Here is a 14007-nt window from a genome sequence, read left to right as displayed (position 1 = left end):
CTTGCCTGTAGGCAGCCTGCCCAGGTATGATCCCTAACAACGTTATGTAGTCCCTGAGCCTACCAGGAGTGATATCTGAGCACAGAGGAAGTATTGAGTACCACCAGGTGTGATCTTTCCCAAAATGTATTTTCCAAGTGTAATGTCATAATAGGCCAAGGAGAAAAGTTCAAAGAACTAGAGCAAAAGCTAAGCATCCCCAACACCACTCTGTTCCCTGATCCCTAAGTTGGAAGTAGTCCTGAGTACCAAGTATGGCCCCAAATCAAAACTAAAAAACAACAAAACCCAAAATGTTAACTCCAAATTATTTTACTATTATGTTTCACCAAGAAGATAAGTAATTACTTTTAGTCATTCAACTACTAATTGTTGATATCCTGCTGTAAGTCAGATATACTGTTGAGGTTCTGAAGACACTTCACATATCTTAATTGTTAAAAAATAACATTTGGGGGGCCGGGAAGGTGGCGCTGGAGATAAGGTGTCTGCCTTGTAAGCGCTACCAAGGAACGGACTGCGGTTCGATCCCCCGGCGTCCCATATGGTCCCCCCAAGCCAGGGGCGATTTCTGAGCACATAGCCAGGAGTAACCCCTGAGCGTCAAATGGGTGTGGCCCAAAAACCAAAAAAAAAAAAAAAAAATAACATTTGGGCTGGAGCGATACCATGCAGCCGGCCCAGGTTTGATCCACATGGTCCTATATGGTCCTCTTAAGCCTATCATGAGTAAGATTAAGCACCACTAGGTGTGGCTCCAAAACAAAACAAAACAAAACAAAACAAAACAGAGTAATAATAGGGGCCAGAACGACAGCACAGCCTAGGGCATCTGCCTTTTATGTAGCTGGTCCAGGACAGATGATGGTTTGAATCCGAATCCTGGCATCCCATACGATCCCGAGCCTGCCAGGAGCGATTTCTGAGTGCAGAGCTAGGAGTAACCAGAGTGCTGCCAGGTATGACCTAAAAACCAAAACAAAACAAAACAAAAAAACCCAAAAAAAAAACAAAGATAAAAGAGTAACAGTTGCCGTGGCGCTAGAGGTAAGGTGCCTTCCTTGCCTGCGCTAGCCTAGGACCTAACCGTGATTCGGTACCCCGGCGTCCCATGTGGTCCCCCAAGCCAGGAGTGACTTCTGAGCACATAGCCAGGAGTAACCCCTGAGCGTCACCGAGTGTGGCCCAAAAACAATAATAAAACAAAAAGAGTAACAGTTGAAACTCAGTGTTACTTGAAAAGAAAAAAAAGTGGGGCTGAAGGGGATAGCACAGCAGTTAAGATGTTTGCCTTGCAGGCAGCCAACACAGGACGAACTCCAGTTTGAATCCCAGGGTTCCATATGAGTCCCTGAACCTGCCAGGAGTAACCCCTGAGTGCCACCACTGGATGTGATTCCCCCCCTCAAATAAAACAAAAACAAAAACAAAAACAAAACCACCAAAAAATAAAATAAAATAAAAAGGGCCAGAGCGCTGGCACAGTGGTAAGGCATCTGCCTTGCACGCGCTGACCTAGGACAGACTGTGGTTTAATACCCTGGCGTCCCATATGGTCCTCAAAGCTAGGAGTGATTTCTGAGCACATAGCCAGGAGTAAGCCCTGAAGTCACCCGGTGTGACCCCCCCAAAATTAAAAACAAAAACAAAGTACAAGATAGATACAATGAGAATGTAGAAAAAGAAAAATATGATACACGTTGAAGAGGAAAGAGATACTATGGAAAATATCTCTGTAGAGGAAACCTATCAGGAGAGCCTTGAGAAAGGGTGAAAAGGCCTTTTCAAAAGGTAAGGTCAAGCTAGCTTGAAAAAGGGAAGGACAGGGCCGGGCGGTGGCGCTAAAGGTAAGGTGCCTGCCTTGCCTGCGCTAGCCTCGGACGGACCGCGGTTCGATCCCCCGGTGTCCCATATGGTCCCCATGCCAGGAGCAACTTCTGAGCACATAGCCAGGAGTAACCCCTGAGCATTACCGGGTGTGGCCCAAAAATCAAAAAAAAAAAAAAAAAAAAAAAAAGAAAAAGGGAAGGACAAACTAGCTTGAGAGCCTACATAAAGGAGCTGGAGCAGGGATACAAGTGGTAGGGTGTTTGCCTTGCACACGCTAACCTAGGATGGACCCCAAGCCAGAAGCGATTTCTGAGCGCATAGCCAGGAGTACACCTGAGAGTTACCAGGTGTGCCCCCCCCCCAAAAAAAAGCATATGTAAAGATCTGGAGGTACAGGAAGATTATTAGAATATTAAAGGTTTCTATAGACATACCATACTAAAAGACAAAGGCTCTAAAATTGTAGTATTTTCTAATTCTATTGCTAACATTTTGCAAATTCCCTCAAGTACAAAAAACCACACCCTCAAAGAAAAATATTTGACAAATCAGAAATCTGTATATTTTAGAATATCACCTAATAGTTTGAGTAGTGAAACTATAGAGAAAAGGATTAATTTCTAAGAATTAGCTGTGTAAAAATGCCAATATCAAGACTGGAGATAATGCCGACTTAGGAAACATAAACCTTCTACATCCATACTACAGTGACACTTGAGCATGGAAAACACTGTGAATAGAAATTCAAAGAAAAATTATGACTTACTGTTAACATATGTGTGTCTAATTCTGGAGGATCAATTAATCTAGTCACTGATTCCATAAACACAAAGAAAGCTATTACTACCAGAAAAAGTCCATTAATAAATCCAGAGAGAATTTCTATTCTTCCATACCTAAAAATATAAAGTATATAAAGAAAATTGACAAATATTTTAGAATAATCAAAACTATAGGTGAGGCAGCAAGCAGATATTCATGTACAGTAAACTTTTAAAAAATTACTCGAAATTTGAAACAGCTATGCTAAAAGAATTTTTCCATGTGTCTCTGTTCAAACTGCAGATTTTAGTGGGCTCAGAGGAAAGCTCAGTAGCTTACAGAACCTGCCTAACATTCATCTAATTTTTGCTCCTGGCCTGAAAGAAATTTGTCATGACAAGGATCTTGAAATTAATGCTACTCAACATTTATAAAATTTCCACATATCTACTTGAAATTAAAGAAAAATGAAGGTCTAAAAATTCTCTGCATTAAAAGTAACAATCTGGGGCCGGGAAGGTGGCGCTAGAGATAAGGTGTCTGCCTTGTAAGCACTACCAAGGAACGGACCGCGGTTCAATCCCCCGGCGTCCCATATGGTCCCCCCAAGCCAGGGGCGATTTCTGAGTAACCCTTGAGCGTCAAACGGGTGTGGCCCAAAAACAAAAACAAAAACAAAAAAAAAAGTAACAATCTGGGGCCAGAGAGATGGCATGGAGGTAGAGCGTTTGCCTTGTATGCAGAAGGAGGGTGGTTCGAATCCTGGAATCCCATATGGTCCCCCGAGTCTGTCAGGAGTGATTTCTGAGCGCATAGCCAGGAGTAACCCCTAAGCGTCATAGGGTGTGGCTCAAAAACCAAAAAATAGGTAACAATCTTATTATGTAGACAGAAACTTCACTTAAAATTGTGCTAAATTACCGATAACATCCAATAATGTACTTACCCATAGGAGAAAATTCGTGTTGCTTTCCATCTACTCATGAGGGCTGCAAAGAGCCCCATGACTAAAGCTGAGCAGTCAAAGAGCATGTGAAATCCATCTGAGATCAGACCCAGGCTGTTGGTCAGCACACCATAGAATAATTCCACAAAGGTAAAAAGCTAGAATATTTGAAAAAAAAAAATTAAGAATAGAGTGCACTGAGAAATACTGTATCACAGTATTTATAGAGATTCAAACTATTATCCAACTCTTTTTTCTTTTTTTTTTTTTTTTTTTTATCTTTTTGGTTTTATGAGCCACACTAGGTGCCGCTCAGGTGTTATTTCTGGCTCTGTTCTCAGAAATTCCTCCTGGTAGGCTTGGGGGACCATATGGGATTCTGGGGATCAAACCCAGGTCTGACCTGGGTCTGCAGCGTGGAAGGCAAACACCCTACCTACCACTGTGCTATCACTCTGGCCTCTATCATCCAACTCTTTTTTTTGTTTTTGTTTTTGGGCCACACCCGGCAGTGCTCAGGGGTTACTCCTGGCTGTCTGTTCAGAAATAGCTCCTGGCAAGTGCGAGGGACCATGGTCCCCCGGGATTCGAACCAACCACCTAGGTCCTGGATCGACTGCTTGCAAGGCAAACGCTGCTGTGCTATCTCTCCGGCCCCCTATCATCCAACTCTTTTTTTTTTTTTTTTGGTTTTTGGGCCACACCCGGTAATGCTCAGGGGTTACTCCTGGCTGTCTGCTCAGAAATAGCTCCTGGCAGGCATGGGGGACCTTATGGGACACCAGGATTCGAACCAACCACACCTTTGGTCTTGGATCGGTTGCTTGCAAGGCAAATGCTGCTGTGCTATCTCTCCGGGCCCTATCATCCAACTCTTATCTTGGATACAAATGCCTCTTCCCTGGTACTTGCACTACAAATTGATTACATAGATTTGAAGAAACTGGTAAGCTAAATCAGGAATCTTCATCTTGTAAGTTATTTAAAAGAAAGCAAATTTGGGGGCAGGAAAGATAGCATGGAGGTAGGGCGTTTGCCTTGCATGCAGAAGGATGAGAAGGACGGTGGTTCGAATCCCAGCATCCCATATGGTCCTCTGAGCCTGCCAGGAGCAATTTCTGAGTTTGGAGCCAGGAGTAACCCCTGAACGCTGCCGGGTGTGACCCAAAAAACCAAACCAAAAAAAAAAAAAAAAAAGAAGAAAAGAAATTTTATAAAATGGGTCTTCAGAACTCAACAAATTACTAGTCTATAAAATGTCAACATTCTACCAGGTCAGAGACAGTAACAGGTACAGCGGTTTGCCTTGATTGACTGACATAGAGTTCAATAGCATATTGTTCATTAAGCACTGCCAGTAGTCACTAGTATAGAGCCAGAAGTTAAGTGATGAGCACTATTGGTTGTGACCCCAACCATTGGTCGTGTCTCCCTTTCTTCTCTCTCTCAAGAAAAGAAAGTTATCATTCTGGGCTATAGGCATACCTTAATTTTATATCTTGTTTGTTTTGTTTTTTGGCCTACACCTTATGGTGGTCAGGGTTTACTCCTGTGTCTGCACTCAGGGATCACTCCTGGTAGGGCTCAGAGGACCATATGCCCTTAATTAAACCCGGGTCAGCTGTGTGCAAGGCAAGTGTTCTGTCACTGTATTACAGCTCCAGCCTTTATGCCCTTTTCTGGAAATAAAAACAGGCTTTATTCAAAGGTATTGAAGAAGGGGACAGAAAGTATTAGAAAGGGAGAGAGTGATGCAATCAAGAGAAAATGGGGGGGCTGGAGAGATAGCATGGAGGTAAGGCATTTGCCTTTCATGCAGAAGGACAGTGGTTTGAATCCCAGTATCCCATATGGTCCCCTGAGCCTGCCAGGAGCGATTTCTGAGTATAGAGCCAGGAGGAACCCGAGTGTGCCGGGTGTGACCCAAAAACCAAAAACCAAAAAAAAAAAAAAAAAGAGAGAGCAATAGTACAGTGGGTACAATGTTTGCCCTGCATGCAACCAACCCAAGTTCGATCTCTGGTATCCCATATGGTTCCCTCAGCGTGCCAGGAGTACTTTCTGAGCACTGAACCAGAAGTAACCACTGAGTGCCTCTGGATATGGCCCAAAAACCGCAAGAGAGAAGAGAGGGAGAGGGTGGAGGTAGACAGAAATAGGCCAGAGAAAGAGAGAGAGAGAGACAGACAGACAGACAGACAGACAGACAGACAGACACACACACACACACACACACACACACACACACACACACACACACACAAAGAATAATGTGGATTTCTCTAAAGGTGGAGAGAACCTAGGTACAGGTCCCAGAGTGAAAGTATAAAAATCCACATCTTGGGGTTGGAGCTATAGCAAAGTGGTAGGGTGTTTGCCTTACATGCAGACAACCCAAGATGGACCAGGGTTCAATTCCCAGTATCCTGTATGGTCCCCAAGCCTGCCAGGGGCGATTTCTAAGTGCAGAGCCAGGAGTAACCTCTGTGTACTGCTGGGTGTGGCCCAAAACAAAGACACTACAACAAACAAAAAATCCCCATCATAAGAGGGGAGACAAGAGTGACATATCATGTGGTACCATGTTCACGGGTCCAGTGAGCACACTTGACTAATTTTATGTCTAATACATTTAGGGAGCTACACTAAAAACATCACCCTAAGTTATAAAAGAGGTATTTCTTTATGAGTAGATAAAGGTTTTTAGAAGCTGCTATATCTACTGATATGAAATGATACACTAAACCAGTGCTTTTGAAATAATTCAAATTGCTTTGCTTAGTTGTAATATATTTCCATAATTTCTCTTCCATTTAAAGAAAATATAGTGAGCATCTCTAATTACTAGAAATCTGAGAACTGCCAAATTACACCCCTTTTGGAAAGAACTGTTGAAGGAGCAAGCTTTTTAAAAGATGTCATGAATAGTTAAAACTCTTACCAGATTCAAGCACAAGAAGTAAAAGATCTGCCTCGAGTCATTCTCTTCAAGAATCTGCTTAAGTGATTCCTTAATAAATCTAGGGATGGACTGGGAGCTATGCTGAAAAGCATCACCCATGAAGTTATAGAGAGGCGTTCCTTCAGGAGAATATCCAATGAGGGTACCTTTCTGTCCTCTCTTAGAGGGAGAAGATAAGATGTTGGCAGCTAAAAGACAATTTGAAAAAAAAGACAATTACAAAAATGTTAAAAGTTCCAGCCACCAAAACCAACAAACCAATTTCCAAAATAAGAAAAGGCCATGAATATCAGATTACACAGAAAAGAACATGCTGCAGGGAAGATCGCTCACCCAAAATGAAGAAAACTGCACTCACGACCACTCCTCCAGACACAACGTGTTCTGTGCTCTCCTGGTGTGTGGCTCTGTTCATGGCCCGCAGCTGATCTGTTATTGGATGTGTCCAAAAATTTCCAAAAAGGAGAGCACTAATAAAAATGGGAAAGGATCCATAGCGGGCACATTTGGAAACATCCAGTTTGATTGAACAAATGGAATCGACATAGAAATCCAGGATCATGACAAAAAAGATAACCGTTGTGAAAGGCATAATGAGAGAAAACCAAGATTCGACTTTACTCTAGAAATTAACAACAAACAAACAAAAACCAACAAAATTTGTCAATACTATATGGGTATAAAATTCATGATGTCTTATTTAAACCTTTTATGTATAAATATCCTCAATTCAGTATGATTTACAAAGTATCCCATAATCACTGTGCCTAACTCATAAGAGGTAACAAATTATTTCTTCAGCTGATTCCTTTGGGCTACAAAAATGGAAGCAACATATATAGTAATACTTGATTTGTATTTTAGGGGGGGTACAGGGAGGGTGGTACTTAGCTCACACCTGGCAGTGCTCAGAGCTTACTTCTGAGCATAATTAAGCCATCACTCTTGTGAGTCTTGGGAAAACATGTGGTAGCAGGAATTGAACAGCAATTGGCCACACAACAAGGAAAGTGAACAACCTTAGATGCCGTGTTTTCTCTAGCTCCTCTACTTTTTTTTTTCTGGTTTGTTTTTTGGGCCATAGTCGGTGACGCTTAGGGGTTATTCCTGGCTATGCACTCAGAAATCACTCCTAACTTAGGGGATCATACAGGATGCCGGGGGATCAAACTGCAGTCCATCCTAGGCTAGCACAGGCAAGGCAAGGCAGACACCTTTTGCTTGCGCCACAGAACTCTGGCCTCGGCTCTGTATTTTCTACTAATAATAAAATGAGGGTTGGAGAAAAAACTCAATAGTCTGGAGTGCATACTTTACATGCAGGTGGCCTAGGTTCACTTTCCAGCACTACATGGTTCCCAATTAATCACCCAATTGGAGGAACCCTAGACACTTCTGAGTGTGACCTCACAGTCAAAAAATAAAAACAGTAAAACACCAAAAAATTTTATTTACAAAAAAAAAGAAAGATAACTTAAGACTCAAGTAACTTTAAATTGAAGAAACAACATACTAAACTATAACATAATACTAATACTTTTTAGTTATAAACAATAAATTTCTGTACTTACCTCAGTTGTTACAGAAAGAACAATGACCCATGGGCATAAGAGAAGCACAGACACAAGATGAGATAAAGCCTGAAGACGTTTGATTCCACCAATATCTATAGAGAGCTTTCTGGAAGCTGTATGAAAACCAACTTTACAACACAAAGCCAGTACTAGCAGCAACACTCCACCCTAAGGGAAAATTAAACAAGTTTCGTTAGAATCATGCAATATAAGACTCAGCCCTTGTATATTCCATATCTGAAAAAAAATGGAACAGGGCCAGAGCAATAGCACAGCAGGTAGGAGGGCATTTGCCTTGCATGTGGCCAATCTGGGTTTGATCCCTGGCACTCCATATGGTCCTTGAGCCTGCCAGGAGTAATTTCTAAGTGCAGAGCCAGGAATACCCTGAGTACCACAGGGTGGCCCAAAAATAACAAAAACAACAACAAAAAGAACTAATGCTTTTCCCATATCAAATTTCTAATGGCATGCAGTATTGTAATTTTACTAATTTTTATTTTTTTGGTTTTTGGTTTTTTGGTGGCTCTCCGGGGTTTCTCCAGGCTGAGCTCAGAAATCTCTCCTGGCAGTCACGGGGACCATATTGATTCGGGAATCGAACTGAGATCTATCATTTGTTGGCTAAGTGCAAGACAAATGCCATACCACTGTGCTACCTCTCCCTCCTGCCCCAATAATTTATTTTTAAATGCAATTTTTTTTTGTTTGTTTTTATTTTGGGTCACACCCGGAGTGATCAGGCATTACTCCTGGCTCTATATAGGCTCAGAAATCGCTTCTGGCAGGCTCTGGGGACCATATGGGATGCCGGGATTCGAACCACTGTCCTCCTGCATGTAAGACAAATGCCTTATCTCCATGCTCTCTCCCCGGCCCCTTTTAAATGCATTTTTAAAGTTATTTTGAATATGTTAGCAACAAAGAAAAGCACATACCTTGTGATCTGCCACACCTAAGAAGGCTATGGCTGTGTAAAGCATGTGAGTAAGAGCACTATCATGATGTCCTTCAGCTAAGGGTGAATTAGAGTAAAGGAAAAAAACTCCAAATATTAAATCTGAATCCATAAGTCTTCCTGGAATTTTAAATTATTTGGGGTGAACAGTCTAGCCCAGACTTCCCAAATATGACTATGCTCAACAGCTTGTTCCCTTAAAAACAAAACCAAGTATTTCCGATGTCTATCAGTTAGATAAGCCTTATTCTTTTTGTTGTCTCCAAAGCCAGTATATTAGTGATTAAGACATGGTTGCTGAGGCCGGAGAGCTAGCATAGCAATAGGGTATTTGCTTTTGCAAGCGGCTGATCCAGGTTCGATTGCCAGCATTCCATATGCACCCCCTCCCCAGCCTGCCAGGAGTAACCCGAGTACTTCCAGGTGTGGTCCCAACCTCCCCCCCCATAAAAAAACATGGTTGCTTATTGTAGCTAAATACACAGAACCTAACAGAGGATATTTCTCCCTAGATAGAGTCCATGTCCTGTTTTTCCTTTAAACAGAGTACAAAACTTATTTTTTCCTTAAACAGAAACTTATCCTGCTTTCCCTACTTTTCCTGTTTTCTTCCTAACCTGATTGGCTGAGACAATTATAAATATTCCATCCTCACTTAAAGGGTTGTTGGAGTTATCCTTCCCCCACCCCCCAAGTGGCTTGTGGATGTATTTTGTATCTGTGAGATCTCTACTGGCCTGGATCCAACTTCACCAGCCTCATTTATGCTTAATTTTAGCATTCAACCTTGAAATAACACATGTACAACACATGTTTGCAGGACAGAGACAGGAGCAAGGAAACGTCTTGGGAAGTTCCTACAAATGAAATTAAGGTTGTTCTTTTCAAAGATCAGCTGTAAATCTGTTTCTAAATCACTGACCAAATAAGCATCAGTAAAGTTAGAGAGTGGGGTGGAAGAGTAATACAAGCAACCCAGAGTTAATCAAAGTCATCTTACCTAGTTACTTTAAACAAAGCATAAATTACTATCAGTTAAGTGATAGGTTGGAGGGTAGGGAGTATCAGTAAGCATAACAATCAAAACTTGTTCTGATTATGCTAGATGGAATGGACAAGGCTTGTAGATATGAGCTTGATTGGAAAATGGAGTTTATAGAAGAGAGGGTTAAACTAGAAATAATTTAGGTCAGGAATGTACTTATCACGTCAAGAGAATCTGAACTTTTTATTCAGTCATAAAGATGCCACACTTTCCATTTACTCTCAACTAAAGTTCATACTTGCCACTGATTTCTAAAAAGAACATTTAAATCAGGGGTCTCAAACTCCGTGAACCGCAAACAGCCCTCAGTACAACATTTTGTGGCTCTGCCCTAGAGGAACCTTTTTTTGTTTTATTTTGTTTTAGTTGTTTGGGTCACACTCCCCAATGTTCAAGGCTTACTACTAACTTTGCACTCAAGGATCACCCCGACTTTGCCTCCTGCGGTCTCCAGGTAAATTGAGTTTGAGACCCCTAACTTAAATATAAGAGTAAATTGATTTTGGGGCCGGTGAGGTGGCGCTAGAGGTAAGGTGTCTGCCCTGCAAGCGCTAGCCAAGGAAGGACCGCAGTTCGATCCCCCGGCATCCCATATGGTCCCCCCAAGCCAGGGGCAATTTCTGAGCGCTTAGCCAGGAGTAACCCCTGAGCATCAAACGGGTGTGGACAAAAAAACAACAACAACAAAAAAAAGTAAATTGATTTTGTTGAGGGATAAATCATCAATATTCCTTTATACATTTTTTTAGCACTGAACATTCTAAAATACCTTCCACTGTCCCTAAATCTGAAGTGCTGTAGAAGGTATCAAGATGCTATAAACAATTGTGATAATTTACTGCAGTCACTCCTTCTATCCCAATTCTACCATTCTTCTAGTTTTCTGTACTTATAAAAGGATACGGTGTTCAGCCATCTTTGCCATGAGGTCATCATTGTCAAAAAGCAACAGGCAAATCACAGCAATAATGAAAAAAGCAGCCCCTCTTGTCTGAAAATAAAGAAAATAATAGTGAGAAAGGTTTTTCTTTAAAGACTTGATTTTTCAAACTACAACTACATAAAATACTAAACTAAAAATTTTCAAAAATGATTTAAAAATATCTGGGGCCGGAGAGATAGCATGGAGGTAAGGCGTTTGCCTCTCATGCAGGAGGTCATCGGTTCGAATCCCGGCGTCCCATATATGGTCCTCCCGTGCCTGCCAGGAGCAATTTCTGAGCCTGGAGCCAGGAATAACCCCTGAGCACTGCCGGGTGTGACCCAAAAACCACAAAAAAAAAAAAAAAAAAAAAAAAAAAAAAAAAAAAAAATATATATCTGACATAACAGCTTTAAGCTATACAAATGAGATAGATTTATAAGAACATCAACATATTCTGCAGAGTATTTAAAGGAACAGAGTAACTGGTTTACAGAGACAGATGAGAGTGCATGCTTTGTATATGGGGGGGGCCTAGGTTTGACCCCTAGCACTGCATAGTCCCCTCCCCCAGCACTACTTGTATATGGTGGCCCAAAACAAAAACAGATTAAAACAAAAAGCCAACTGACTCAACTAAGCAAAGGGTATATATAGAGATCACTGAGCTCTTTTTGCAATTTCTTTTTGTTTTGGGGCTACACCTAAGTAGCATTTAGGGGTTACTCCTGGCTCTGCACTTAAAAAAATCACTCCTGACAGGCTCGGGGGACCATGTGGGATGCCGAGGATCGAACCTGAGTCCAGCCTGGATCGGCAGTGTGCAAAGCAAACAACATCCCTGCTGTGCTATCATTCCGGCCCCTCTTTTTGAAACTTCTAAGGAATATATGATTTCCAAATTGAAAGTAAAAATTAGGGGTCAAAGAGATAGCATGGTAACCTGAGCGCTGCCGGGTGTGACTCAAAAACCAGAGCTAAAAGGATGGTACAGGAGAGAAGGCACCTGCCTTGCAAAAAGCAGAAGCCAGTTGGATCCCTGGTACCATGTATGGTCCCCTGAGCACCATTCAGAGTGCCCTCTTTAGCACAAACAGGTGTAAGCTCTGAGTACTGCTGGTATTGCTCCCACCTCTGCTGTCCAACGGGGTGGGGGGTGGGGGGAAGTAACAACCAAATATTTGTAAGAAAATGAAATTAACAACAAGAAGTCCTGCATACTTTAAAGTGCTACAATATATTGTTTGGGATAATATTTTGCTTGCATACTTTCAATTTTCAAGTCATTAATAATAAAAAATTCTACCTTTGCTGGTCCTCCTCCAGAACTAGTGAACAAAACACTAAGTAGTGAGATGACAACAATATCACTGTGTTCAAAAAGCAGCAAAGTCCTACAGAAATAAAACATTATCATTGGTGAGATGTATCTGATGTTTACCGAACAAGTAACTAAATTGGAGTTAGAGAAAAAAAAAAGTCCCGATTTTATGGGAATAATAGGTACAAATGATTTAGGAAATATTTTGGCATTACCTGCATAGAAAGTCTGAAGCTTGTAGTATTATTTTTTTTGGGGGAGGGGGGAAAGTTGGGCCACACCTGGTGACGTTCAGGGGTTACTACTAGCTATGCACTCAGAAATCGCTCCTCGCTTGGGGAACCATATGGGACACCGGGGTATTGAACCGCAGTCAGTCCTAGGTCAGCACATTGAAGGCAAATGCCCTACCGCATGCACCACCATTTCAGATCCGCTAGTAGTACAATTAATGTCAACAATAATACTTATGAGATTATACCAAATATTTCTTGTGTATGTGTATAGAAAACACTTAGAAGATGTCTGTAACAACAATGACTGCAGGAGCCCCAGATTGGAAACATAAATGCCCATATAAATATAGTACCGTGTGGTTTGCCTGTAGGACAGAAGACCTGGGTTGGATTCATGGTACTATAAAGCAGTCCTCCAGAACCACACCAGGAATACCCCTCAGAGCACCCTCTGGATATGGCCCAAAAAACCATGACCAAACCAAAAAAAGAAAAGAAAGCAAACCCAAAGTCAAAGGAATCAAAATCTAGTGGCTATTCTACAGGCTGTGTAGTGGCAAAGAATTTTTCATAAAGCATTTCCCAACTATCTCGTCTAACTTTGCCCACTTCTATAGTCAGAATGAGATAGAACATCATTATTTTTCTTTTGGTTTTTAGGTCACACCTGGTAGCGCTCAGGGGTTACTCCTGGCTCAGTGTTCAGATGTTGCTCCTGGCAGGCTTGGGGGACCATATGGGATGACGGGATTTGAACCAGGGTCCGTCCTATGTTGGTCATATGTAAGGCAAATGACTTACCACTGTCCTATTGCTCCAGTCCAGAGAACACATTTTATTCCAAGCCACCATCTCATATTTCCCTCCATTCATCAATAGCAAGACCCCTCATTCTTTTTTTTTTTGGTTTTTGGGCCACACCCGGCGGTGCTCAGGGGTTACTCCTGGCTGTCTGCTCAGTAATAGCTCCTGGCAGGCACGGGGGACCATGTGGGACACCGGGATTCGAACCAACCACCTTTGGTCCTGGATCGGCTGCTTGCAAGGCAAATGCCCCTGTGCTACCTCTCCGGGCCCAAGATCCCTCATTCTTATACTTTTATTCAATAAAAACTCTTTGGACATAGGAAAATATTAAAAGATAACTTTTCAGTTACATGCTATGATGCCTTTTACATTAAGAGGCTCTTTTTTGGGGCCAGCGAGGTGGCGCTAGAGGTAAGGTGTCTGCCTTGCAAGCACTAGCCAAGGATCAGGACCGAGGTTCGATCCCCCGGTGTTCCATATGGTCCCCCCAAGCCAGGGGCACGGAGTAACCCCTGAGCATCAAACGGGTGTGGCCTGAAAAAAAAAGAAAAAAAGTTGGTGGTGGGAATGTTGCACTGGTGAAGGGGGGTGTTCTTTACATGATTGTAATCATACAACTATAATCATATTTGTAATCATGGTGT

General features: G+C 42.1%; 1 protein-coding gene across 1 annotated transcript in view; it reads right to left on the bottom strand.

Annotated features, from left to right (window-relative positions):
* Positions 1-14007, bottom strand: part of SLC30A5 (solute carrier family 30 member 5) — a 36144-nt gene that overhangs the window by 10531 nt on the left and 11606 nt on the right. The window contains exons 5-12 of the mRNA XM_049768756.1: positions 12306-12393; positions 10981-11068; positions 9013-9089; positions 8072-8242; positions 6834-7122; positions 6480-6688; positions 3539-3696; positions 2597-2726 (exon numbers count right to left, since the gene is read on the bottom strand). Coding sequence (XP_049624713.1) covers positions 2597-2726; positions 3539-3696; positions 6480-6688; positions 6834-7122; positions 8072-8242; positions 9013-9089; positions 10981-11068; positions 12306-12393 — 1210 coding nt within the window. The remainder of the gene's footprint in view (positions 1-2596; positions 2727-3538; positions 3697-6479; positions 6689-6833; positions 7123-8071; positions 8243-9012; positions 9090-10980; positions 11069-12305; positions 12394-14007) is intronic.

Source organism: Suncus etruscus, chromosome 2, assembly GCF_024139225.1.
Source record: "Suncus etruscus isolate mSunEtr1 chromosome 2, mSunEtr1.pri.cur, whole genome shotgun sequence".
Taxonomy (NCBI): domain Eukaryota; kingdom Metazoa; phylum Chordata; class Mammalia; order Eulipotyphla; family Soricidae; genus Suncus; species Suncus etruscus.
This window is presented reverse-complemented; position numbering and strand designations above follow the sequence as displayed.